The 23,160-nt window shown below is 39.9% G+C and overlaps 2 protein-coding genes across 4 annotated transcripts in view; both read right to left on the reverse strand.

The window, feature by feature from the left end:
- myo1ca (myosin Ic, paralog a) overlaps positions 1-937 on the reverse strand; it is a 35,197-nt gene extending 34,260 nt beyond the window's left edge. The window contains exons 1-3 of one of the 2 annotated variants that reach the window (XM_077504000.1): positions 889-906; positions 713-781; positions 469-500 (exon numbers count right to left, since the gene is read on the reverse strand). The gene's annotated coding sequence lies outside the window, so the exon portion shown is untranslated. Of the gene's footprint in view, positions 1-468; positions 501-712 lie in introns of both variants that reach the window. The other variant, XM_077503999.1, reaches the window with a different exon arrangement.
- Positions 938-3,447: 2,510 nt separating this feature from the next.
- LOC144006331 (cell adhesion molecule DSCAML1-like) overlaps positions 3,448-23,160 on the reverse strand; it is a 68,960-nt gene continuing 49,247 nt past the window's right edge. Inside the window, exons 17-33 of one of the 2 annotated variants that reach the window (XM_077505120.1) lie at positions 22,304-22,544; positions 21,524-21,709; positions 19,791-19,946; positions 16,291-16,430; positions 13,336-13,489; positions 12,756-12,873; positions 11,899-12,062; positions 11,728-11,826; positions 10,011-10,199; positions 9,643-9,930; positions 8,635-8,790; positions 8,528-8,558; positions 8,267-8,385; positions 7,937-8,089; positions 6,606-6,806; positions 6,169-6,480; positions 3,448-4,746 (exon numbers count right to left, since the gene is read on the reverse strand). In XM_077505120.1, coding sequence (XP_077361246.1) covers positions 4,304-4,746; positions 6,169-6,480; positions 6,606-6,806; positions 7,937-8,089; positions 8,267-8,385; positions 8,528-8,558; positions 8,635-8,790; positions 9,643-9,930; positions 10,011-10,199; positions 11,728-11,826; positions 11,899-12,062; positions 12,756-12,873; positions 13,336-13,489; positions 16,291-16,430; positions 19,791-19,946; positions 21,524-21,709; positions 22,304-22,544 — 3,150 coding nt within the window. In that variant the 3' untranslated portion in view covers positions 3,448-4,303. The remainder of the gene's footprint in view (positions 4,747-6,168; positions 6,481-6,605; positions 6,807-7,936; positions 8,090-8,266; positions 8,386-8,527; positions 8,559-8,634; positions 8,791-9,642; positions 9,931-10,010; positions 10,200-11,727; positions 11,827-11,898; positions 12,063-12,755; positions 12,874-13,335; positions 13,490-16,290; positions 16,431-19,790; positions 19,947-21,523; positions 21,710-22,303; positions 22,545-23,160) is intronic. The other variant, XM_077505119.1, reaches the window with a different exon arrangement.

A 23,160-nucleotide genomic window follows, 5' to 3' on the forward strand; every position in this document is an offset into this window, starting at 1 on the left:
GGCAGAAATGGCTGTATTTTGGCAAACCTACATTTTTCTACTGTCAATTATAAAAGAACGGAACAAGGCAAAAAGTAGGGAGTCTATGCTGTCATTTGGTAGATTCGGTTTATATATAATCATTGAACGTATTATCACGTGGGTATTGAAAATTTTGAAATTTCCTAAAATGGCTGGCAGTGAATGAGCTAGCAGCCAAGTCGACGGAAACTCTGTGCGAGTAATATGTAAAGTAGCCTCACCATACATCACAATCAGACAAAATTCAGAACCGGCAGTAACCGCACTGGTAAAAGTACTGATAAAGTATTAAATCAAAAACGTTATACAATTAATGATTCCCTCCTGTACTCAAAAGCAAACATTTAAACTGAAATGTATTGAAAAGTAAATAAGTACAGTCAAATATATACACAATACCTGTTTAGATAACTTGGTAGAAGAAGAAGAAAAGTTAGATTAGATTACCTTTATTTGTCCTCGTAGGGAAATTCAGCTGACTGTTTCCCCGTTTTATTGATAAACAGAGAAAAAAAAGACGAAAAAAGAAAGCGTTAGCAAACATAGCTTTTTTTTCTTTAAAAAAACAACAAAAAACAGCAAGCATAGCTCAACATTTATGCTATCAAAACGTGCTTCAAAAACTTTGCTAACATCAACTAAGTCACAAATGTGCTAAATTAACTTATAATGGGGAAAAAAAACATCTTACCTGTATGTCCCACCACCCAAGATGAATGAATGCCATAAATTGGCACATGGCGTTTGCCTTTCCCCCCACCTTGTAACACATGTATGTTAAGCACAAGCTAACGTTAGCTCAGACTTTATGCTATCAAAACGTGCTCCAAAAGCTTTAATTTCGAGTCACAAAACGTACTAAATCACCTTACTTGTATGTCTTCCCCCTCCTACCCCAGATAGACGACATTTTTAGACGCCGGAAGTCGGCCATAAAGCAACGTAACATGGCAACGCCCCAACTGCTTCCCCCTTCACACGCACACCTTGTAAGGTAAGATAATCAAGATCTTAACCGCTCATTTACTTACATTTCTCTCATTTATATATATATATATATATATATATATATATATATATATATATATATATATATACACATTTTTTATGTAGTATCTACTAAGTTTGAAAAAAAAAATAAATAAATCTACTTTGACACAGAGGAGCACTGTACTAAGTACACATATTTGTTTACATACAAGAAATTTCTACTACATTCTAAAAGTACAATAACTGTTTGTACTTAGTCCACAACATGGCGTTCTAGTGTGTATTGTGAGTACTGCATTCATTGTTGTGCTGAAGTTGACTCATGTTGAACTCACCTCCAGTTAATGTTTTCATAAAGACATCGTTGCAAGTAGGTCTGGGATCACCTCTCAGAAAAGAATTTAAATTTGGCAGGCAAGATGTTCATGTCGATACGTGTAAAAGGTTGACGCTTTTCAAAATTTCAGAAGACCTAGAGGTCAAATATAAACCACACAGAAACCATGACATATGAAAGATAGCTTTATTGCACAAGGTGTTAGAATGATCTTTTTAGTTTTTGCTTTCTTTTCATAGAAAATGTACTTTTGAACACAAGCAATTGCTATAACAAGCAACTCAAACAAATGTTTGGGATACCCTCAACATTTTTTTTTTTTGGGGACATTTTTGATTTTCATACATATTTTCCTTCAAATGTTTCCCTTTTAGCAAGCATGCAATGACTTTTTTTTTTTTTTTTTTAGAGGATCAACAAAATACAAAATTATGATTAAAAAAAGGACAAATGACAACATCAAAGACCTTAAAAAAAAGAATTTAAAAAATGACAAATTAGTATCAAAACATGAAGGGAAAGAAAAGTGTTTTGCCCATTCAAAAGTAATAACGGTATTTTTGATTCCGTTTCAATTCTTGAAAGTGGGGGATTCAACCATGACACGTCCCCTTAACCATTCTGACGAAAATAGCTCTTCATACAAAACTGTGTTTTATGTACAAGACTTCATCTATAAACAACACTGACAAAGGTAGCAGATGCTGCATCTAATATGGTTGTAGGGTAAGGATATTTTTACTTTCTTTCATCCGTGTGGGGGCAAAGGAGAGGAGCCTGAACGCGTCATTTTGACATTCACACTCCGCTCCGCTATTTATATACATAATAGCAGTTTATGTGACCAAAAGAGCTACAAGTCCCTGATTTGCTTTGGCTGGCAGGCCACAAACTTGACTTTAGTCTAGAATCTACATTTTCATTAAATCCCAAACTAAGTCAGATGAAAATGAATAACCAACAAATAAACCCTCCCCGGAATAAGCATACAAAATAAAAATAAAGCGCAACAACTATTATGGAGATGCTCCAGAGAGACATTCCAGTAGCTTCTTGTGTGAATGTACATATTCGTGGGACATTTACAGTACTTCAGACTGGACATCAAGAAAGATTGAGTGACGATTTGCTAACTTTTACAACTCAAATCCCTGACCTTAAACATATCTAATTGAAATATTTCACCTCATTCACTTCGTTACTGGGATTCCTTCAACTAGGCTTACTGGGAGCTTGGTTGTCATGACGATAGCTAGTTATAGACACTGGGCTAACGTTTGGGAGTGATTCTATTCATGAAATGCAAAGAATGACTCCAACCAGAGTGGCAATCATCCAATGACCCAATACAATAATGATGATGATAATAATATTAAACAATAAGAAATCTATCTTGCGTTTCCCATTTCCACATACTGACTAATACTTCTTAATCATTCAGAACATCCATACAAAGTCAAACCTTTATTATATGTATTTTTATTTTTTTTCCTGGTTGAGCGATTGTCTCATTCTTCTTAAATTTGACATTAAATTTCTGTAAATATTACTACATTGCCGTAGTACATAGCATTTATGCTTTATCTTTTTTATTCACTTAGATGTCAATATACCTATATAGAAATATATATGTTAATTCTTTTTAAATAGCAAACATTCTCTATTTGCAGTGTGGGGTAATTGCAGATGGTTCATTTGGGTTGTCCTGACTTAACAATATAGTAGAGATAGACCAATGTTTTTCCGGGCCAATATTGATTATTAGTAGTCAAGGAGGCCGCTAACCGATATTTTGGAGCGGATATTCATTTTCACTAAATTGTTTTAAAAAATAAAAAATAAAAAAATAAATAAAAATAATAATAATAATAATAATAATACTAAATAAAGTCGTTAAAAGTTCATATATTTTGTCTATAATTAATGTTGTAATGTCACATACATTTAATACCTTTAAAAAGTCATTTTTCAATTTGCTGTCGACTGATGACATCACCTGTGCTGAGGAAGTAGGTAACGACCAATCATGGCTCAGTTTACTGACCAAACCCAGAAAACAGGTGAGCCATGATTGGCCGTTACCTACTTCCTCAGCACAGGTGATGTCGTCATCAGTCGACAGCAAGTAGAAAAATTATTTTTTAAAGGTACTAATTGTACATGAAAAATAATGACGTTATCAAATTAATTCTGGACTAAATAAAATATTTTCACTGCGGAAACATTTTCAATGACTCAAGTATCCCTTTAAGCATGTTAACAAGTTTTAAGAGGTTTATTATCGACATCTTTGATTTAAAATTCAAAAAAAAAAAAAAAAAAAAAAAAAGAAGTTCAGAGGCCTCCCAGGGTCATTAGCATGTCTTAACAGTCAAATAAAAACAAGTAAATAGCTGACTAATAAAGTTTTTCAAAATATCTTTATTAACGTATGCTAATATTTGTCAAAATTCTCAATATGTTGCTAATATTCTGCCCGGACGATAATCGGTCTATCCCTACAATATAGCCATAGAGCGTGACATCTGTAGAGATAATAGACTTCTTCTTTTGGATGATAATTGCCAATAGTTATTAGGGAGGCATACAAAGGGTAAAACAATAGAAAAAGAATAAGGAACTGAACTGGAAGTCCTCCAAATGGTCAGTAATACTCAAACTATGAAGGACCGTATGTGTGTGTGTTTGTGTGTAGTCCTCACTGTCATGGAGTCAGAGCGCTTTGCTCCACACAAATAATCAATATTTGACAGCGCAACTCCGGAACTCAGCCTCAGTCGGCCGTAACTGTTAGTTGGAGTTAGTAGAGTCCCTCGTGGAGATTAAAAAGCAAAGTTAGCCGGGTCTCTGAATAGGAGGACACCTACGGAGAGGGCAGCGGGCAGCTCACCTTTAGCGAGGTACAAAATGCGGTGGCGTTGCCCGGGCTCGAGCGGCGGGATGGCACCGATCGGACTAGACCAGCGTGTACGACTTGGAGTAAGCCCCCGCGCTCTGTTTCTGCAGCCGGCCCAGCGCGGAGGAGCTGCTCTCCAGCAGCGAGTCTCTGGAGCCGCCCATCTTGTTGCCGCTGTTGGTGGGGTTGCTGCCCGTGCTGGACGTGGAGGCGGTGGCCGCCGCGTTGGAGCCGGGCATGGTGAGAGTCCTCTGCGGCAGGGTGGCCGTTCCCGAGCCCGAGCCCGAGCCCAGGCTGCCCAGCCCGGAGTGGCCCAGCGTCAGCGCCTGCTGCTTGGCAGAGTCTAGAGTCTTGTGGCGGCCCTGCGTGTGATACGCACGCTGCGTCAGGCTGCGGATGGACGCCTCCCGCGGGGGCACGGCCGGGCAGGGGTCGTGCAGCTCCCCTTGCTTGCGGAAGAAGGGATCCGTCTTCATGTAAAGGGGTAGGTTGCAGAATTCACCTGAGGAAAGCAAGCAAGGTTAAGATTAGGGAGGTAACGATATCCAAACGTCACGATACGATATTATCACGATATGAAGTTAACAATACGATAATTATCACGATATTGTAGGGGCGTTGGCGATATGTGATGTCAGGAACTATCTGTAATTACGAGGGGTGTGAATTGCCTAGTACCTGACGATTCAATTCGTATCACGATTCATAGGTCACGATTTGATTCAATACCAATTAATCCCAATACGAATTTATAAGGCGATTGTTGCGATTTTTTTTTAACTCAAATTTAGAAAGTACTATTGAGTAAACTTGTACATGTACACTGTTAAGATTTGTATAAAAATTTATTATTTATTTATCTGAAACTTCAGTCATAACTGTGAGCCACTGTATTGAACTAACAGGTTGTAATCTATTTGATATTTGAACGGCTTTGAAATAAAATATTAAGGCTTAATGTTCCATTAATTAATATGACATTTTTCCATGGTAAAGGTGTGAACCCTAACCCTAAGTAAGACATTTTCTTGAATATTTTTCCATCAAAAATGGACGTTTAAAAATCGATTCGGCCGCCTTTTGAATCGATTCGAGAATTGCGTGATGTAATATCGCGATATATTGCCGAATCGATTTTTTTTTAACACCCCTAGTAATTACGGAGTCAAAAGCTAATCAGAGAATTCCATGTCAGTACTAGTACTCACATGTCTAACCACAACCAATCAGATTGAATGATATTAATGATATGACTATTTAAGGGTCTGAGAATTATGTGTGTTTTGGCAGATTATTGCTCAACTGTTCCTGTGTACCGCTCTCTTAGTTTCTGCCTCTCATTGTGAATAAATAGAAAAAGACTTATTTGTGTCTGCAGTTGGGATCCCACCTCTCAGCACACAACATAATGTAGCTATCAAATTCATTCTGGACAATATACTAACATTTTACTGCTGAAAATGGCTCAACGAGTCAAGTATCTCTTTAATTTATATTCCATAAACGCTAAATAAATCAGAATACAGTATCTTTATAAAGCGGAGTAAACCATTTGGAGCCCATGGGTCATGTTTTGTTCACCCCTGTACTATGCTTTATTTTAGTTACATCTATATTTTAGTTGGATAAAATCCAATAATAACTAATGAAAATACACAAGTAACTGACAGCACCACCGTAAAAAAGGTTTACTATTGTCTACAGACAAAAGATGGTGGCAAAACACTACATGAAGCTCCTCAACTGATTGCAACATAGTTCCCTTGTACCAAGATGCTACAAGATGGCGCCTAAGCAATACTTTTATGAGATAAGGATGCTTTCAGAGCAAAACACAAATAGGTGAATCTCAAATATGGGTCAGAAAAGGCCATCTGTCGTCAAAGCTCAAGATGGAGGAAGCGCTCGCTCGCAGTCGACTCACTTTTGTTTGCGCGATGAGGAATGGGCACAGCCACGTTTTTCCCACGGTCGTAGTCCTGCGGTTTGGGCGGCGAGGCGGTGAAGCGGCAGATGCCCGGCTCGGACGGCGTGCTGAGGGAGGTCATGCTGTCCGCCGGGTCGTTGGTGCCGGTGGTCATTTGGTCGGACGAGCTGTCGGAGATGAAGCACTCCGTGATGGTGAACTTGGCGTGCTGCAGGTGCTCCTCCAGCTTGGCGTGCTCGTACGCCCTCGCCAGCTCCTCGTAGGTGGACGAGGCGCTCTCCGTAGACACCATGCTGTTACGACCCTTATCTGTTAAAAAAACAAAAACACGCCAGAAGCGGAGTTATTATAACACTCTGCAGAGTGAATCAACTCTTGTGAAATAATTTTAACACCATTTTTTTTTGTGTTAAAAATGTCCCAACATGTCTCACCAGTGTCTTGGGAGAGGCTGGCGCTGTAGCTGTCACTCTCAGTGGCGGTGATGCCATGAGAGCCCATGGTCCGCCAATCTGAGGTCAGAGTTCGCGCAGAGGCCGTGGACTGGCTCTGACTGGGTCGGCTGAGCGTCCACTGGCTGGAGTATCTGTTTCTGGAGCTGTGAGCTGATTTGATGCTCTTTCTGGAAACAGGATCTGAAACGACCATTACATCAGCGACATAAATTTAAGAGTAAATTGGGCCCGAGCGCTTGGCGTAAAAACGGGAGTAGTTTCGTTTTCGTGCCAGGGCAAGTCTAGTTTAGTGGGGTTGTGAATTTGGTCGAGTGACCAAAAGTCATGGAGACCGTGCGCTTCTCTCTGCACTGGAATTGAATGGATAAATGAGAGGAGCTGCTTCGATTGACCAGGAGTCGGCTGCATTCCCTCCCACAACGGCGCAAATTCTGAACTAGTCTAGCAAAAATACTAACCTTGCTCTCACAAGATGAATTCTCGAGGTATTTGTGAGTTCACAAACTCCGGCGAATACATCTTATACCGCTCCCGCAGATAACAGCCGTTCGGACCAATCACAGAGCGACATTGTGTTTGGGGGCGGGATATGCAACTGTGACGAAACCAGGAAGCTAGCGCCGACGCCAGGGCTAACAAACAAACCCAACATGGACGAATGGACGCTGCAATTAATTCTGTTCTCGCAGAATGACTTACCGTTTCCTTGTTGAATAGCGAGAGGCGCTTCGTGCACTTCAAGCTGGTAAAATGTTCGTGCCTTTTCCCAATCTTCGACAAGAACGATGAACGGACACAAACGCATTTTCATCCGTGGCCGTGATTGGTTAAAACAAACTAGTAGAATGTCGCATTGTCCAATCAGCTCGAATTATTGTACAGAATGTCCCGCCTTTTCCCGACAAAATTACTGTGGAGCGGTACCAGATGGATATTACATATTTATCTGGCTATTGCCAGGTTAGCAAAATACCAAAAAGAAGAAAACTCCCATGTACACAGCTGCTTGCACTGGGCACGAAAAAAGGGCCAATTATTTCAATATCCTTTTATGTTATTTTTATTGGAAATTTGTAAAAACGTTTCCATTTAGAAACTTCACATCATTTTATTTTGCACTTTTTTTTTTTTTTTTTTTTTTTACAATAGAGTTTCAGAACAAAACTTCAGTATGCTTTTTATGCCATTTTTGTCAGGTTGTGTGTGCCATGATATTTTTCTAATATAAAATATATGCTTTGCCTCAAAAGTTCAGAACCACTGGGTGACATGTTTGTTTTTGACACTTCATAAAGTCTAAGACAGCTTACTTGTTCCAGGACGGATGTCTGACATGTCAATCAAAGGTCCGGAGTTTTGGATGAGTGCTTGATGGTGAAGCGACACGCCCGTGCAGAAATTCTGCGGATTGACTGATTGGCTGAATTCGGTGTCTGTCACCGGCACCGCAGCCTTGTCCTCTCCTTTTAGACACAGATGACAAAATTTAATGGTTAGACATGCAGTTAGGAGGAAAAAAAAAATACTCTGCAATTTTACTGCCAATCTTTCTATCACGTCTCACCGCTTTACTCAGCTTACATCTACATGACTTTGTATAGAATAATAAGCAGCGTACAAAATGGATGTCAAGTGTGCACCTATTTGTTTGATGCCTTCCTTGTCCTCAATGAGCAGCTGAACACGAGGTATGTCAATGTGGAGTCGTGGCCCCTGAGGAGGGCCCTTCACAGGAGTGTCAATACTGCGATTGTTCTTACTGCACACACACACACACACACACACACACACACACACACACACACACACACACAAAACAACAATATATTGGTTATTGCTCTGTATTCTATTACTTTTAATTAATAATGTTCCTCATAAAATAAATAAAAGCTCTCTCTCACCTGATGAGCATCTCAGCAAGGCTCTTAGCATCTATAAACAGGAAAAAATTATTTTGGATAAATACATATGAGTTCATTACAATCATATTTTTTCTTTTTTGTCTTACCTCGAAGTCGTTTCAGCCTCTTTTCTTTACGTTTCTTGCGTATAATGAAGAGTAGCGCAACACCGATGGTGACCAGAATGACAGGAGAGCCGATGGAAAACAACTTTTTCACATCATCACCCTCCCCGCGGGCGGATTTGATGGGAGGGATTGTACCTGTTGCGGGAAACGTGAATTTAGCAATGTTGTATTTTAAATATCGTGAGCAGGACTGGGAGAATTTATCTACTATCAGGGGTCTGCAACTGACTGCTTTGGAGCCACATATAGACTCTCATTGTGGATCTCTCAAAATAATTAGTAGAAATTGTTTTTTTGTGTTTTTTATGCATTTACTTTTATTTTTTTTAGATAAAATATTCTTTAAGTGAATTAATGATTAAGATAAAAAATGCCACAGTCAAAATGTGTAAGTTGTCAGAAAAAGAAAGATGAAACGTTGATGAAAGTGTTTTTTAAATACCTACAAATGTCCAAAAAGTGTCCATAAAATGTCCCAAGATGAAGAGAAAAAGCAAAAAAAAAAAAAAAAATACCCATAAAATGCCCATGAAATTGTCAAAATGTCATCTTAATTAATAAGATTTACCATAAAATGTCCACATAATTGTCAAAAAAAGTCAGAAAATTTATTTTTAGAAAAGGCAGGAAAGAAAATGTTAACCATATAAAAACAAAGGGTATCCCTAAAATTACCATAAAATGTCCACAAAATTGCCCAAAATGTCAGAAAATTTATAGCAAAAAAAAAATAGTCGTAAAATATGCAAAAAAAAGTAAGAAGAGAGGCAGAGAATGACCATAATATAGCCATAAAATTACCCAAAAATGCCTAAGATTTGACAAAAAAAGAAGATCAGTCTAAAAATGTATGAAAATAAAAGTATGAAAACTTACCAATAAAATCCAAAAATGAAAGACTAAGTACAGAGTGTGAGCGGTTTGGGCCCCTCTGGCAATTTGTTTGTTCTCACAATCAACAACGAGATGACTTTGAGCTACACTTACTTCCGTCGTAATCGGTCGTGGCAAACTGGGAGCTCTGGTTGCCACAGCCAGCACTGTTGCAGGCCTTCATTTTGAGCTCATACCAGGTTGCCTCCCGCAGCTCGCTGAGGAACAGCTGAGTGGTGGAGTTGGCTTTGAGACTCTGCCAGGCCCAAGTGCCTTTGGGCCTGAAGTCCAGCATCATATCGGTGATGGGGCAGCCGCCGCTGGTCCAACCCTGCAGATTGAGGCCCGCGTGGGTGGAGTTGATGTGGGTGAGCAGCGGCTGCTCCTTGTTGAACACGGGCTCTGCGGAGAAGGAGAGCGGCCAAAGAGATGAGCGGGAGGCGTCGAACGAGAACCGTCGGATAACACGTCCGTCGCATCACCTCTGCCATGCGTTTTGGCTTCAATAATCTCACTGATGCGCCCTGAGCCCACGCTGTTCTTCGCTGCCAGCTTGACCTTGTACCACGTTCCGCAGCGCAGGTTGTCCAACCTGAAGGAACGCTCACTGGAACTGATGAAAACGTCCCTCCACTCCTCGGTGTTGTCCACTGAGTACTGCAGCACGAAACCTGCGCAATTATATCAAAACGTTCAGTTAGGCACAGATGCATATGTAGCCCATTTTTGAGGCGAAATAAACAATAAACACCCTCAAAAGTGTGTATATATATATATTAGGGGTGGGACGATACGGCTAAACACGATTCGATACCGTGACAATATTTGGCTCACGGTATCGATAATATCACGATACACGATATCTACGATTTTTGATATATTGTCAAAAACATTTTAGCAATATATCACGATATGTGACTGAAAAAGCCAACAAATGCCCATAAAAAGGAAAATGTCTAATTATGCATTTATTCAATGCCAAAACTTTGTACAATGTACGAAGTTCTGCATAGTGCCTTACTGCCTTAGACTTAGACTTGACTTCATTCTGAGCCTTTTAAACTGTAAACATCGTAAAGTGAGACAAATTAAAGTGCATAAACATTTATAACATAACACTGCACAACTGGACACATTATATCGATATCTACCGTCAGTGTCTCGATAATTTATTGCAACAGAGAGCTCAACAATATATTGCAATTTCGATTTTTTTTCTCTCCCACCCCTAATATATATGTACCTCCCTGTGGCTATCTAGTCAAGTGAAATTGTAATTTCCTTACTTTCACCATTATATGTGAAATATTTATTTCTCTAGAACTCAATATTCAACATTCCTTTTTTTTTTTTTTTTTAATGCTGTTATGTGATATTTGTTATCCGAAGTTGCCCCCTCCCCTCAAGCTAGGAAACTTTGCAGGTGGTCAGACTGAAGGCTTACGCCCATCACTGTCATTTTTGAGTGGAATGAGGGAAACCAATGTGACTATTATAATTAATATCTGTACTGTGTTGCTATTGGCTAGCTTATTAACGTGCGTGGTGTATGTGCGTGCCTGTAAAATTGTTGTTCAGCAAACAAAAGTTCAATTTTGAAGTGTATTTTTATTTATTTATTTATTTATTTATTTTTTATTTATTTGTTTGTTTTAAAGCCAGGCCAAACAAACAAGTCCATTTTGTTAAATATGTTTTATATTGTGTCTGCACTTCACCCATACACAGATTTGTACTTGATGTGCATGTTAATGTTTTTGTTTTTGTTTTGTTTTTTTAATGAAATAGTACAGACAAGCAATATATAGTCAGAAAACAAACAAGTCCAGGGTCCTTTTTTGTTCTCACTGTAAACTGTGTGGAGCTGGTTTACTCCAGAAACATGCATATTGTGAATGCGTACGTTGAGGAGCTGTTGTATCAAAAAGAGTACCTTTTGCCATAAATTACAGGTCTTTTCTCCTTTACATAACTTTTATTAAATTTGGTTTACTCACTGACTTCCCTTGCAATTATGGGAGCGGGTCAGTACGCCCAAATCACGACAGACTACTCTTTGTAGCGCCCCTAAACCTCAGAATCACCTCTGGTTAGGCACAAGGTACATCAATCTGCTGTTATAGCTGTTGGCCACCAGGCGGCAGATGTCTCCTACTTATGAATACATGACACTGATGTAGCGCGTCAATAATGGCATACCTCGAATGGAACTTCCACCGTTGTCTCCTGGGATCCAAGCCAAAGTGATAGAAGAGGTGGAAGTGGTGGAAACGGTCAAACGGGGCTGATCTGGAGGAACTAGAGGAACAACACACGACTTCACAACTGAGCATACAACTAGATGAAGAATCCGTATCATGTCTTCCTTACCTTGCACTACCAGGTTGACAATGATGGTGTCAAAACCAAGAGTGTTGGTGGCCGTGCATGTGTAGTAGCCCGAATCTTCTGCTTTGACTGAACGCAGCACAAGTGTGCCATTGGATAAAATCTGCCGCTGACTGTCAGCTGTCACCGGAATGGCCGAGTCCTCGCTGGCAAATGACATGCACGTTACAGATGTTAATCTCATCGTCATCGTATGGAATTCTGTCAAGTTGTACTTATGATAACAGTACTCCGAGTCAGTAGTCGGCGACTATCGAGCATCCCGACTAATTTTATTGGAGTTTCACCTCAACGACACAGCAACATGGACCTGATTTCAACAGGAAGTGAGCTGGAAATGATCTAAAATCAACAGGAAGTGACCTGATTTCAACAGGAAGTGACCTGGAAATGATCTAAAATCAACAGGAAGTGACCTGATTTCAACAGGAAGTGACCTGGAAATGATCTAAAATCAACAGGAAGTGACCTGATTTCAACAGGAAGTGACCTGGAAATGATCTAAAATCAACAGGAAGTGACCTGATTTCAACAGGAAGTGACCTGGAAATGATCTAAAATCAACAGGAAGTGACATGATTTCAACGGGAAGTGACCCAGAAGTGACCTGATTTCAACAGGAAGTGACCTGATTTCTATGATACGGTTATATACAGTATGATCAGGGCTCCAGGGGGAGGAGTGGAGCCGTCACTTGCCTTCGGTGCCGGTTGGCGTGGGTTCACTCCTCCACCTGGGAGACCCATGTGGCTTTTCATGAAGTAAGCCTGTATGTGAGTGTGTGAGCGAGTGATTAAAAAAAAAAAAGAAAAGAAAAAAATACAGTATGATCAACTGACCTATCTTTGGTCCATTTGATGGTTGGAGCCGGCTCCCCCACAGACTTGCAGGGCAGGCGTACTTCCTTCATCCAGGGCGTGGTCACCGTTCCCCCAAAGGACAAGATTTTGGCTGGGACTGCAAGGCGAGACACAAAGACATCACGCAAAGTGTTTGACCGATACACCCAAACAGGGTGCATCTTTTGTTCGCCATACGACTGGCCCAGTTTGTCTGAGACGAAGGCCTTTATTCACGTCTGAGCCCCTCCGCTGACCTCATAGTTCCTCCAGTCTATCTTCAACCCATAGATCCTCCCTCTATTGATTCTTGCCTGCTCGCTCTCTCCCCAAGGGTCATTTTACTTTGGACTAGATAGGCCCTGTTCATCACCACATAATTAACAACAACGTTTCTCGCAACATAGCTGGCACTCAATCAATACTACGACTGTCAATCAATAGCAGAGAGCGCAGGCGGCGCGAGGAAGGAGGGCGGGCGATGAAAGTGATGTGTGAACAGGAGATCATGTTGCTGTTTAATGGCCATCTTTAGGGCGCTCCGGCTCATAACCTTTACAAGGCTCGCCTCACGACCCACCTTTTCCGGCTGGCTCCACGATGACCTTTGAGCTCATGTTGCCCCGGCCGGCGGTCGTCACGGCAGCGGCCCAGATGTGGTATTGTTTTCCCCGGCTCAGGTGCGTGATGTGGTAGAAGAGCATCTCGGGGTTGGCCTCGTACTCGCTGGGAGCCTGAGATAGAGTCTTGCGTTAGAGGATTACAGATTGCAGACTTGGATTGATGTCACGACAGCCAATCTGACATTCCGCAGTGGAGCGCTCAAATTTACAGAGCTCAGAGTGGTAGTGAAGTCAAAAATAGTTACCAGGAAATGAATGTTACATTTTTTTTTTCCATGAGATGGTGGCTCTCTTCCATTCAGTAAGCCTCTCTCTTAGGTGACACAATTAGCATCCATGACAAGTTACATTTTCTCAGTGAAAACAGTGCATTTATTGTATTGTAGTGAATTTAAAAAAAAAAAAAAAATGGAGACTGAGCTGAAGGAAACAGACCATTAACAATTTTGTTTGGTTTCCAGGAAACACTTTAAAGAGAGAAAATTGCACATTATTATTATTATTAAGGTGCAATTTCTGTCAGTATATGTATAAAAATACACAAACAGAAATTGCTATTAATATTAATTAATATTTAAAAAATACATACACAAAAAATAATTAAGTAAAAAGATATGCTATATTAAGATATATACATCTTTGTTTAAAATGATCTATCATTGTTTTCTTTTTGGAAATTTTATGTGTCAAAAGTAGTAGTGGTATCGGTGCTTGGAATTAGTAACAGTGACTATTCAAAAGTTGTGTACTCCATACTGGTATCGGTCTAAAAAAGTGGTATCGAACGTCTCTATTTATTCAACAATTTACGGTTATTCTTAAAATCTGTTAACAACAACAATTTTCGATATTTTGTCGTTTTTATATAGATTCAACATTAAAAAAAAAATCAGATTATGAATATTATTTGACTTATTTTACAAAAAGACCTTGATCATATTTAAAATTAGATTTCTTAATTTGACCTTAAAAATGATTCAAAATGTATTGTATTGATTCTATATACTGAGATGTTTTTTGGGTTTTTTTTTTATACAGCATACATGCCAAAGTATTTACTTTGCATACAAAATGTTGACCCTCTCTAAATAACATGTTACTAAATAAATACAATAGAGAGAGGGAAGCAATGCCAATTTAGCCCGTCGCGATCAAAATTTGATTTATGGCCTCATTCGCTTTGATGTCCTTTGATGACGTAGGATGAAACGATAAAAATGATCGATCGGGGGTCAAGAGGTCACGATCAAATGCCTGGTATGACGTAGGATGAAAGGGAACGATAACAATGATCGATCGGGGGTCAATAGGTCACGATCAAAGACTTTTTTTGATGACGTATGAAAGGAAAACGATAAAAATGAGGGTTAGGGTTAGGATTTCAAAAAGAGAGGTGTGCCTGTGTGCCCTCTATTGGACCCCCAAGAAGGAGATTATATATGACCGCTTTTGATAAAAATGTAAGAAGCGACGTGGTAGGCCGATATGATTAATCCCAAGAGAGAGGAATTGATCGGAATTGAAGTCTTTGATCGTGACCTATTGACCCCCGATCGATCATTTTTATCGTTCCCTTTCATCCTACGTCATACCAGGCCTTTGATCGTGACCTCTTGACCCCCGATCGATCATTTTTATCGTTTCATCCTACGTCATCAAAGGACATCAAAGCGAATGAGGCCATAAATCAAATTTCGATCGCGACGGACTAAATTGGCATTGCCTCCCTCTCTTACAATTATTAAATACACCCAAGTATGATATTCACATTATCACTGTCAATCAAATATTACTATTATCTTCACATTTTTCACATAGCTCTCATTAGACTTTGTAAGTCTATATAACGTTTGGTTCAGCGAGTGTAAAGAATTTTGAAAGATGGTTAAAAAAAAAAAAAAGCACAATTTAATCCGATTCATTCAAATAATTTTTCCACTTTGGATTTAGTAACAAAAATACACTCTATTTTGATGTCTCCATACACAACTAAATGTGTTCATGTGGGCAAGAAATATATCTTGAAAATGATTTTCACGCTTGCGCCTGCAGGCATGCGAACGCACGTCCGGCCATGCGCACAAAACACTGCATTCTCTCAAGTCAATCTCCTGTTGTGTCTCTTTAATCTGTTCATCTACATCTCCACAATTTGCTCCCCCCCCCCCCCTTCTCCGTCTAAATCAGTGAGAGGATGGAGGGAACCCAGGGAGGGGAGGACGTGTGCGTATCTGCGCTTGCGAACATTCCACCAGAATAGCGGCCGTGTTGTGGTGATCCAGGGAGTGATACAGGGAGATAATGAAAAGACGGACAAAAGCACTCTCATCTCGATGTGACTGATACCCTCCTCTGCTCCCCCTTCCTTCCCTGCCCGTCTGTCACTCTACACCCCCCCCTCTTTCTCTCCCCCATTTCCCCTCGGTCTCTGCCTACCTCTAATGGTGTCTTTCTTTCCGCCGCCCTCCCTCCCCGTCCTCCCAGCCCGTGCTCATTTACATTGCGCTCGTGCACAGAAATTGAGGAGCATTTTTGAATAACAACAAAGTGAGAGATAGCAGAATTCCCTGTGTTGATGTGTGTGCGCGCGCGCCCATGATATAACCAAAAGTGAAATGCCACACACGGGTGTATAAATAGCAAATGGCTGAAATGTGATGCCTGTGTGCCTCTCCGATGCGGCAGTGTGCATGTGTGAGCTTGTTCTCGGCCTCATTTGCATATCTACGTCTCATCACGTTGCCAAGACAACCTCATCTGTTCATCTGGGAGGGCAGGAAATAAGGCGACGGCGCAAACACAGTGAAAACGTGACAAAAAAAAAAAAAAAAGACGCACACACATATCTGCCTGTTTACATCGTTTGAATCAGTGATTCGATTGGTGCAAACGTTATGTTATGAGTCGCTTACCGGCTGTCCAGAACCTGGGCTGGAGCAGTAAATGGTGTACTTGCGGATGACACCGTTGGGTTTGTGGGGAGGCAGCCAGGACACCACCACGCTACTAAGAGAGGAAGGAACTGCCTTGATGCCAGCCGGCGGACCGGGAACTACAGAAAAACATGGAGGCAAATTAGCAGGGTTATCCATGCTGAGTGTCGGGTGCCTATTAAAGTGATCGGGCTTGTTTGCAGCTTTTTTAGTCTTATCCCTTCACTAAGCCGCTCCGGAAGGACTGCAAAGAAGCGCCTTTGCGTGTCGAGGAGTGACATATGTTCATTCAGACGTTGGTCAGCAATTCTCACACTGCGACATTCTCCCAACTCGCAAACCCCGCAAACAGATTAGACGCTAATGTCTGATCCTCTGTCGGCCACTTCAGCTTGACACTGGATGTCGCTTAATACGCTCAATTGGAAGTAATCAAGCCAAAGCCTCGAGGAGTTTAAAATGCGTGCGCGCTTAACTGTAAACGCACAACGGCGCCGGACAGCGTGAGAGTGAGGCTTTTGTCTCGTAAACTATAGAGTGCGGGGTTCACGGTGTCAAACCTATTCAGTTCCTGACATAAATATTAGGCGCGCCCGACAGTGGGCCTCATCTCAGGGCTGCAGAAAGAGGCACTGCAGTGTATTGCCAAGCCTCTGTAAATCCATCACCAATTCCTTTTTCCCCAACATGTAGGCCTCCCTGATCCCGCTATTCAGCCAGTCGGTGACTCAGTTGCTCAGATAGGATGTAACAGGGCAGCGTTTACAAGCGAGGCAAGGGTGAAGCATTTGATAGCTGCTGATCCCGGGGGAGTGATGATGGGTGGCAACGGGGAAGCGCACCGTCATAAATGAACCTCCATGTGAGAGGAGTATAGTGGGTGTGGCGGGAGTTAAATCCCATCTGGCGCCCAGAATCTGCCCAGGATGCCAGGAAGGCAAATATTCTGCAGTCCACCTTGTGAGGCCTATGTTACGATAAAGAGGAACAGCACAGTACTACAAAGGAACAGGACCACCTACAACCTTTCCTGCTAAAAGAGCCATTTTAGGCCAAAAGAAAATGACCAATAATCTGTCTGGAGCCGCAAAACATTTGAAGGAAGCAGTGTTAGTCTAATCTAGTGAGGACTCAAGAATAAGAGCTGCACCAGAACACAAAAACCCGCAGCATCCACTACATAGAGATTGATTTTCTTCCACCTTTCTTTTGTTTTTGTGTGTGTGATTTTTCAGCTAGTTTTTCACACTTTTCTGCCTTTCTGTTACATTCATGGACATCTAGTAATTTTTTTCCCTCGTTTCCATTTTATGGCTATTTTTTTAAACATTTTTTCTGCCTTTTTTTGCAATCAATTTTCTGACATTTTTGGCAATCTTGTGGCCATTTTATGGTAATTTTCGGGATTTCTTATTTTGTTTTGGGACATTTTATGGTTACCTTTTAAACGATTTCTTTCCTGCCTTTTTATTTAATTCCCTGACATTTTTGGCAATTTCATGGACATTTTATGTAATTTCCTACTTCTCTTCCTTTTTGGACATGTTATGGGCACTTTGTAGACATTTTAGGTCATTTTAAAAACCTTTTGTTTCTCTTTTTCTGACAACTTAAAAATCTGGAGCCATATTATGGTAATTTTCGGGATTTCTTCCTTTTTGTCCCGACATTTTATAGTTACTTCTTAAACATTTTCTACCTTCTTTTAAAATAAATGTGACATTTTTGGTAATGTCATGGACATTTTATGGTAATTTTCTACTTCCCATATTCCTTTCTGGACATTTTTAGGTCATTTTTAAACCGTTTTTTTTTTTTTTTTTTTTTTTACCTTTTGTTTCTCTTTTTCTGACAACTTAAAATATTGTACTATTGTCATTTTTTATATACATTTTTTGCTCAATTTTTTTTTACTTTTTGGCAACTTTGTGGTCATTTTGGGGATTTCTTCTTTTGTTTATGGACATTTCATAGTTTAACCTTTTGAACTTTTTCTTTTCTGCCTTCTTTTAAAATCAATTTTCAAACTTTTTTTTTTTTGCCATTTTGTGTACATTTTATGGTAATTTTTGGGATTCCTTTTTTGTTTTTGGATATTTTATCATTACTTTTTGAGCATTTTCTTTTCTGGCTTTTGTATTTAATTCTCTGACATTTTTGGCAATTTCATTGACATTTTTATTGTAATTTTAGACTTTTTCACTTCCTTTTTGGACATTTTATGGCCACTCTTTAGGTAATTTTAAAAACTTTGTTTTTATATACTTTGCATTTCTCTTTTTCTGGCAACTTATTTTTTTTTATATTTAATTCATTTTTTAAATCTAAATCAATTAATTTAGAGAACATTTTATGTATAGTTTATCTAAAAAATAAAAATAAATATGTAAAAAATTATTTCTACAATATTTTTTAGAGATCCTCAGGGAGTCACAGGAGAAGGGACCAACCTACATGATTGGTGCATTATGATCTATTATACTGATAAGAGAGGGACAATTGACAGTAAAAGGCACGGGGAGGCCTCAAGACACACAATAGGCTGTATGATGTTTCTTTCTATCGCCCCATCTTCCACCCTTGTTTGCCACCCATGCCCCCTCCTCTATACAGATCTGACAATAATCCTGCCTCCAATGGTGTAAGCACAAAATTAATTCGTTCTAATCCAAGAGGAGTTAATCCTTATGCCGATGGCAAGGGGGCTGACGGAAAGGATGCAGGCTTGGGATGATGGTTGACTCCCGTGTGCTGCGAGAGGGAGAACGTCCATCCCCCACACCAGCTCCTCCCGCCAGGCCTCGCTCAGCCCTGAGCCATGTACCCAAAGCCTCTTAATTCTCATTAGCACCACTAATGGAGCTTCCTAGCATAAATGAGCTTTTGTCATGGGTTTGAGATACACCCAGCACCCATTTATCTACTCCCCTAACCTCTTGTACTCTCAAGCACTTCAGTTGTATTACCGTATTTTCCGCATTATAAGGCGCACCTTCAATGAATGACATATTTTAAAACTTTTTTTGCATATATAAGGCGCTACAGTAGAGGCTGGGGTTACATTATGCTCCATTAGATGGTGCTGCGCTAAAGGGAATGTCAACAAAACAGTCAGAGAGGTCAGTCAAACTTTATTAATAGATTACAAATCATTTTTCGGACAACTCAATTCAATCCCAAAATGAATAAACAGCTGTTTCATTATTGTCTCTGAGGTAAAGTGTTAATATTAGCTAGCGATCCAAGATGGCGGGATCTTCTGCGCATGAGCGTCACCGATCGTGCAGGGTCACCGATAGCGTCTTGACAGCGTACCTGTTGCGGCTCAATATTGATCCATATATAAGGCGCATGGTCAGCTTTTCAAAAAATCGAAGGCTTTTAGGTGCGCCTTATAGTGTGGAAAATACGGTACTCGTTTTGGACGTTTTGAAACACTGAAATGAACGAAAATAATTTCTTGCGTGTGTTATACTCACGATCTTCACGAGTTTGGATGTAGAGGACGTTGCTGCGGACGCCGTCGCCAGCTTGCGTGTACGCCAGCACCTGGACGCTGTAATTGGTGAACTTCTCCAGTCCTTGCAGCTCCACCTGCTCACGTGTGGTGGTGATGTTCTGCATCTCTCCCCACTCTGAGAATAATGGAATGATTTCATTCATTCATGCACACTGGCTGGCTGCAGTTTACTTATGAATAACGACAGTGAGCCTCCACATATTTGCGGTTTGGCGTTCATGAATGCATCTAATCGCTGATTTTTTTTCCCCCATTATTCACTGAAAATCTTGCTATTCCCTGTTTTTTTTCTTCTTTTTTTCTGCAGACCAAGGCCATCTTGGCATCCAGGAACTATGTTGAAGTGAGTTGAGGAGCTTATTTAGACAAAATTGTGCTTTACTGCCATTTTGTGTGACCTATGGGCAATTCACCTTTTTAGGGTGGGGCATCAATTATTCGCAAATTTTCCTCACTAATAGTGGAGGTTCACTGCACACACACAAATCACAGGACATCTACAACTACAAAACAACTATAGAACAAGTATCATAGCTTAAACTAGGGATGTAACGATATCCAAACATCACGATACGATATTGCAACGATATGAAGCTCACGATACGATAATTATCACGATATTGTGGGGAGGTTGGCGATATTTAAAAAAGGTCACAATATTATTAAAAAAATAATAATAATAAAAAAAAATACAATATTGTATTTTTGTACATATCAGCAATGCATATAATCCACCTACAATCTTTAATAAGAATATTGAGGCGCTTACTTGTTAATGCACGCACACGTTGAGCTTCTCCACATATTGACTCGGTTCACAAGCATATTAGGTTCCCCTTCATCTGACAATTAGCATAGATTTTAAACATTAAAGGGCCAAAACATCCCAAATGAAAATTAAACTGCACTCAATAACTAGCCACCAGAGGGTGCTAGAACTGCACAAATGGAAATCAACCTGACTTTTTTTTTTTTTTTTTTTTTAACAGATATGTTCCTTTTAATTATTTGAACATGACGACGACGATACATTTTTCTTGGAATTTTTTTTCTTGCCACTTGATTATTACTATTACTATTATTATATTATGTCATACTTTTATGTTATTTATTTTATTTATTTATTTATTACTTTTACATTAATTATTTATTTATTGCTTTATTTATTTATTTACATGTATTTTATTTGTTTTATTTAGAAAATATATATTTTATGAATGATTAAAAAAAAAAGAAAAGATAATAGAACATTGCCACTAATTAAATGAAATTTTAAGAAAAAAAAAATGCTATACTGGGATATACAGTATAAATCTTTCAAATTATGTGTCGATTTTTTTTGTTTTTAATGTTATATTCAGGCCGATACAAGGCATTATTTCTGTACTCGCGATACTGGTATCGGCTGCTCTCCTGTGGCCTTTTTACAATCAGGAACTTTCAGTGATTGTTTTTTTTTTTCAATCAATCTCAAACATCCCTAATAAACAATATTAACAACACTGAACTACACACTAACATTAACTGCTACTCCGACAACAAGCACATTATTTGACATTTACACACAAACAAACTTAATCAAGGATACACAAAAAGAGGAAGTGCATTATGAGGTACACGCACGTCAACGACAATGACAGTGAGGTGGGAGGGCTGTTGGGTGAAGTTTAGAATGATATAGATGATAATTACTCTGCATTGGCCATTGGGCCCGGCCCCCACAGCACCCACCTCCGTCGGGGAAGAGGGACCAAAACACAACCCGGTAGCCTTTCAGCACACCGTGCAGCGTCAGCCGTGGAGGCTCCGCCCACGTGATCACCGCCTCATCCGACGTGACCGAGATGGCTCGCACGTTCTGGGGGGGTTCGCTGGGCACTGCGGACGTAGCAGGGGGGGAGGAGTGTTAGTACTTTTTTGGTTGCTGCTGTCGTTAACTCATTTGCTCCCAATGACGTGTAAATACGTTGTTTTTTTTTGTTTTTGTTTTTTAAAAATGTTTTAAGTGTCCCAAAGACAGTTGTGGTGACAGAAACACAATGTGGGTAATTACAACAACATAAAAACATCCTACCATGATCAAGGTTGTCTACACATTCCCCACACTTGCCATGCGACATTATGGCCGAATGTGAAAATCATCAGAGACAAATAAAAGCAAAAGAAAATATTTGACTCAGATTGAACCAAAAGTAGTAAGACAATGAGAAACAGGAAACAGGAGGTGGAAAAGGAGCATAATAAGGTTCCTTGTTTCTCCCTTGGCTTCTAGCAGCCTAACGAGGGTGCTAATTAAAGAAGGCAGAATCATGGGGGGGAGGGGGGAGGGGGTGCTACAACTCCAACCATTTTAGTGTTGTACAAATACATGTTCACATTTCTTATTCATGTGCTCCTGTTCCATTGAGACTTTTACACAATAGGAAAATAGATATTTTCTCTTACTATTTTGTCAATCAGCGTCTTCCTTACCATCTTCCAGCGTGGTTGCATTGATCTCCGTACTGGAAGGCCCCGTCCCAGCTCTGTTGAAGGCCTGGACCACCACTCCGTACTGGGCGAACTTCTTCAGGTTGTCGAGGGTGTATACTTCACTGTCGCCCGTCGCTTTCATCTCCACGATACTGTATTGCCCATTGCTGCCTGGGCCGTTTTCTCTGTAGCCAATCTGGTAGCCACGGATAACACCGTTCTGCAACTCCTTTTTGGGAGCCTTAAAGAGATGAAGGTTTGTTTGTTTTTTAACTCTTTTACTGCCACACGTTATCAAAACATTATCATTCACATCATCATTGAAAACGTTCTATTTCATCAGATTTCGTCATCTTTCATTGTAATTTGATACACGGGCAGCCCATTGAAGAGATACAATGCTGCCATCTGGTGGCCATAGTTAGTGAGTGATTTTGATTCCACAACCCATTGACCAGACAGCGCTGCATTTAGATGTTGCACTGCCCATTGATTTAAAAAAAATAAATAAAAATAGTTGACGTCATTTAACGTTTATGGTGGCATACGTTGTGATTTTATTAATCGTGATTAAACGTTTTTGGCAGTCAAAGAGTTAACATACAGGGAGGTAAAATAATATAGGTCCTGTTTTTTTGGGAGACATAGCTAGCTGAATAAATATTTACAGCAGCTAAATAATAATATAATTGTAGGTTTTTCTGGTTTGCACTTGATCACAACAGTACAAAAAGTGAAATAACCACAATTTACAGTTCTGTGGATTCTATTGCTGCAAATCAATACGCTCCACTACAATATTATTTGACTATTCACTGAAAATTAAAGCAATGACCCTTAATGAGTGTGAGCCTCAG

The sequence above is a fragment of the Festucalex cinctus genome, chromosome 18 (assembly GCF_051991245.1).
Source record: "Festucalex cinctus isolate MCC-2025b chromosome 18, RoL_Fcin_1.0, whole genome shotgun sequence".
Taxonomy (NCBI): domain Eukaryota; kingdom Metazoa; phylum Chordata; class Actinopteri; order Syngnathiformes; family Syngnathidae; genus Festucalex; species Festucalex cinctus.